Source organism: Atta colombica, unplaced genomic scaffold (assembly GCF_001594045.1).
Source record: "Atta colombica isolate Treedump-2 unplaced genomic scaffold, Acol1.0 scaffold55, whole genome shotgun sequence".
NCBI lineage: Eukaryota > Metazoa > Arthropoda > Insecta > Hymenoptera > Formicidae > Atta > Atta colombica.
In genome coordinates, this window is record NW_017259545.1 from 543025 (window position 1) to 547302 (window position 4278).

At 31.8% G+C, this 4278-nt stretch overlaps 1 protein-coding gene across 2 annotated transcripts in view; it reads left to right on the forward strand.

Moving 5' to 3' along the window:
• The window catches only part of LOC108691998, an 8891-nt gene extending 7201 nt beyond the window's left edge, over nucleotides 1-1690 (forward strand). For both annotated transcript variants that reach the window (XM_018200069.1, XM_018200070.1), the window contains 2 exons: nucleotides 833-1247; nucleotides 1388-1690. In XM_018200069.1, coding sequence (XP_018055558.1) covers nucleotides 833-1247; nucleotides 1388-1690 — 718 coding nt within the window. The remainder of the gene's footprint in view (nucleotides 1-832; nucleotides 1248-1387) is intronic.
• Nucleotides 1691-4278: the final 2588 nt, after the last annotated feature.

Consider the following 4278-nt stretch of genomic DNA (forward strand, 5'->3'; position numbering starts at 1 on the left):
AATGGTCGCGATGTTGAAACCAAGTGCGGAGTAATCGAAGAGCCGCGATCATCGAAGGCCTTCGCGCTGGGCGCTTATCAATGGAAATAATTCGGTTCTTTGGATATCCGAGATCAACTGTTTATGACATTGGCAAATATACTTTATTAGAACATTTCAACGAAGGTATGCCAGCGAGGAAAAGTCACTCGAAAGAAAACACTGCGAGGACCTGCAGTCATTGAAAGAGTCATTGAAAGAGAGTTCAAGCGCTGATTTCGGATGACTCAGAGCAATCGTTGCGCATTCTGATGGATGTAGTGAAACCATGATGGATGGAACTGTGGTGTCCAGAAGGCCATATATTTTTTAGCAGGACGATGTACCGGCTTATACGAGTCATTTGATTCAAAATTGACTCTTGGACAATGTTGATATGGCTTGGGCTGAGGAATTCTGGCCTCCCAACAGTCTAGATTTAAATTCATATTACGTATGGAGCGTAGTTGAAAGGGTCACAAACAAGTCTCGGCATCCCAATGTGACGTCATTAAGGACCGATCTTGAGGCAGCATTCGTCGGACAGCGCTACATTACAGCGTGCGAACGATTTAGACCGAGAATAGAAGCCGTCATTCAAGCTAATATACAATAGGATATATCGAATAATTGTGCTCTACAGGGATTCTCCCAAGTGCCATGTAAAAGGATTTTTTGTAATATTTAATTTTTTATTAAAAATTTTGTTTAAAGAAATTGTTCGATTTGTCCGGATTTTGGTGACGTACCCTGTATATATATATATATAATTTACATATCATTACATTTATTTATTGTTTATTCAATATTTCAGATACTGTCCTTGGCGATGTAAGCAAGTGAGTGCTCTCGTTTGTCACGAGCGTACGCATACCAATGAACGCCCATATTCATGCAGCGTGTGCCGGCAACGTTTTAAATATCTCGGCGACAAAAACAAGCATGAACGTCGTCACGAAAGTCTCGGTGGTTCAGGTTTCAAGCGTATTGTACCCGGAAGAAATCTTAAACAGAAGAATTCGAATCCGGCGTGCGTCAATTCCGATGTCGAATCTGATCAGGATGATACCGTCAAGCGCTCGGTGAGTCAACTGGATATGCATGTTACCGAAGAGCAATTCGAGGAACAACAGGAAGGACAATATGCGAATTTATCAGAAGGACAAATAGTTAAATTCGAAGAAGTCAAGTTTGAAAATGGAGAACAATACGAACAGGTGTATGAACAGGTAAGGCTCTTAGCAGCTTTATTTTAACATTTCTGATTCTGATATTATTATCAGCGAGGAAATGTTGAAGACAATATATGAAGTAGTCCTATGAATAGATGAATCTTATTGATTTTTAAAAATTTCTTTTGATCTTCTAGGAGTATGAAGAAACTTCGAGAGAAGCATCGGAAGCTACCGAATTAATTATGAACATAGAAGATTCCAATATGTACACCGAAGAAGTTACGGCCGATAGTATAGAGTCTGGCGCAGAGATAATAACAGATGAAATTATGACGAATGATATTTTGCAATCTGGCACCGCGGTGGTGCTGCAAAGCGAAGACGACTCGGGGAAGATTCAAGTGATACCCATACCAGTGGTATTATCTCTGCCCGACTTGTCCGACACAAACACTGAAGTTAATCTCCCGACCGCATCAATCATGTATAACAATTAAATTTGATTTCACAGATTTTTTCCTGTAAATTGAACGTATTGATAAAAGATTCAAGAATTTTTAAGTTTTTTGGATCCCATTTAATCTCCTTGATTGAATATTGTGGTAAGTATATGCAAGTAATATCATGAAGAAACAAAATTTTGATTTTTCCTAATTTCTATAATTGAGTTCTAATTTCTATATATGAAGGAGAGAGATTCCGTTAAATCTAGGAAATATGTGATATAACATTTCTTAAATTTGATAGTTTTCTAGATTTCAGGTTTTTCAAATTTTGTATTCTCAACTAGAAATTTTTTAAATTCTCATAGGGTTTTAACTTTTATATCGTTTAATCATAATGCATATATCTTTTAAATTATAATGCAAGAGATACATAAAAAAATTTATTAGTATCTATCAGTATTTGTCTCATCGTATTTATCAGTCAATCTGGATTTGAACAAATTTATGTATAAATACTGATATATGGGACCTATAATTTAACGATAAATGATTAAAAATCTTTTAATCATCAAATGGAGCTATTTTCAGCTCCTTAAATGCGAAAAATTGCGTATGTGGACGCAGGTGGGATTGAACCAGATCTATAAATTGTGAGTCAATCGCACCGAGTGGCAAGCCATTTGACGCCTCGAATAGTTCCACACTATCACGAAACTAATGTCAGCGAAGACATTATTTCTAGGCATTTCTTCTGCTTCTTCCTCTTATGTTTGACCTCAGGCCTGTGTTACATCTCTCTCATATACTTGTGGTGTACATGCTGATTATTTAATACACAAGCATATGGGACTTACTATTTTAATGCTGGTTTCGAACGGCAGATTTTTTGAGATATTTCTGTGCGAAGACTCTCCCATAGATTTTCCGGCCTTTTTCGAGAGGAGATACGAGCGTAAATATTTTAGTTCCTACCAGGATCGAATCCGAGATCTTTGGCATGATAGATCAATGCTGTCTACCATGTCACGCTCGAGCTCCTCTCGCCATTCAAATAAAAATAAGTCCATAGGATAACAGGATCTTAATAATTATCCACATTCTATATCAACAGAGTTACTGCGAAACATTAACAGACGCAAACTCTGCTTCATTTAGCTATATTTACAGCGTTTTTCCTTTATTTCAAACTTTGAATGCATTTGTCCATTAATTTATTTCAAATACAGGAAATACAGTTAAAAAGAATAGTTCTAATAATAAGATTTAAATATTTTTACTAGGCACTCTTGTATTTTTTTCCTTGCCCAAATTTCGAATTTTTTTAAATCTATCTCTATATATATTATAGAAATTATTTATTCACTTAAACTCAGAAAATGTAACATAATACAGCTTAAAAAACAAACCGCTTTTTAGTACGTACTTTGTTAATGCTTATTATATTTTACAAAGATAGTTAAAAAGTGAACTCAGTTTATATATATATTAAGTCTTGAATAAGATGTAATGTACTATAAGGAAATGCATATTTTTTAAGGTCACGAATTATTATTCTAACGTTCTTTCACTTTCTTCAGAATAAAAATTGATTTCTAAATAAAACAACTATATGTAAATCGATATATCTAATTTTACGAGAAAAAAATTTGCACTTTTATACATAATATGTATTTGCAAGTATAAAAATTGAAGAGGAAAAAAGAGGAGTTAAATATAGTGATGGATGTACATATATATATATTTTTTTTAAGAGGAGGAAGATTATATATTAATAAAATTAATGTAAAAGGCACTTATAAAGTTGGAGAAATTGTTTTAAAAATAAGTAGGCGTACATAATGTATGACTAAAATTAACTTTTATGTTAATATAATTATTATTTATGACAAAATGATAAATTTTACAGCTGAAAGAAAATTGAAGAGACATCGATACATATGTATATGTATTTGTATGCCGATGTTTTTTTGGCATTCCAATTTGAAATTAAAATTATAAATATATACGTCACTACTCGTTAAAGCGTAATTATTTGCTGCAGCTATGGATGACATAGCAATCAAGTTATCTCAATTTTTTTTTCTGCATTATTCAAACAAATCAGTATTTCTCAACTCGTATACGACAAAATATATATATGACATACGAAGACTTTCTTTCAGATTTATAGTTATAAATAGAAACAGCCATAAATCGTGAATTATTTATAATCGTAATTGTTTTACAGTCGTATAACAATATTGTGTAATCTTGCAACGAAATATCTTTTTAATGTTAGGAATTGAAATTTCAAATATCTAGATTTAATCATAAGAACTTATGCATTTTTTTTCACTTTAAAAATCTATAAATTTTTTATTTTTTAAATTCTTTAACTACTGCAGCAGAAATTATACTGCAAAATATGTAAAAAAAATTAAGGAATATAAAAACATCAAGAAGCCATCATGATCAATATTTTATAATAATAAAACATTAAGCAATAATATATAAAATGGAAATATATAAAAAATTTTTTTAATTTATAAATCAGATTCTGAAAAACATATAAAGATTTGATTGTATAAATGTATCTAGTTTTGTCATTAATTAAGAATTTAAAATTATTTTAATTATAATTATTAACAAAATATACAAAA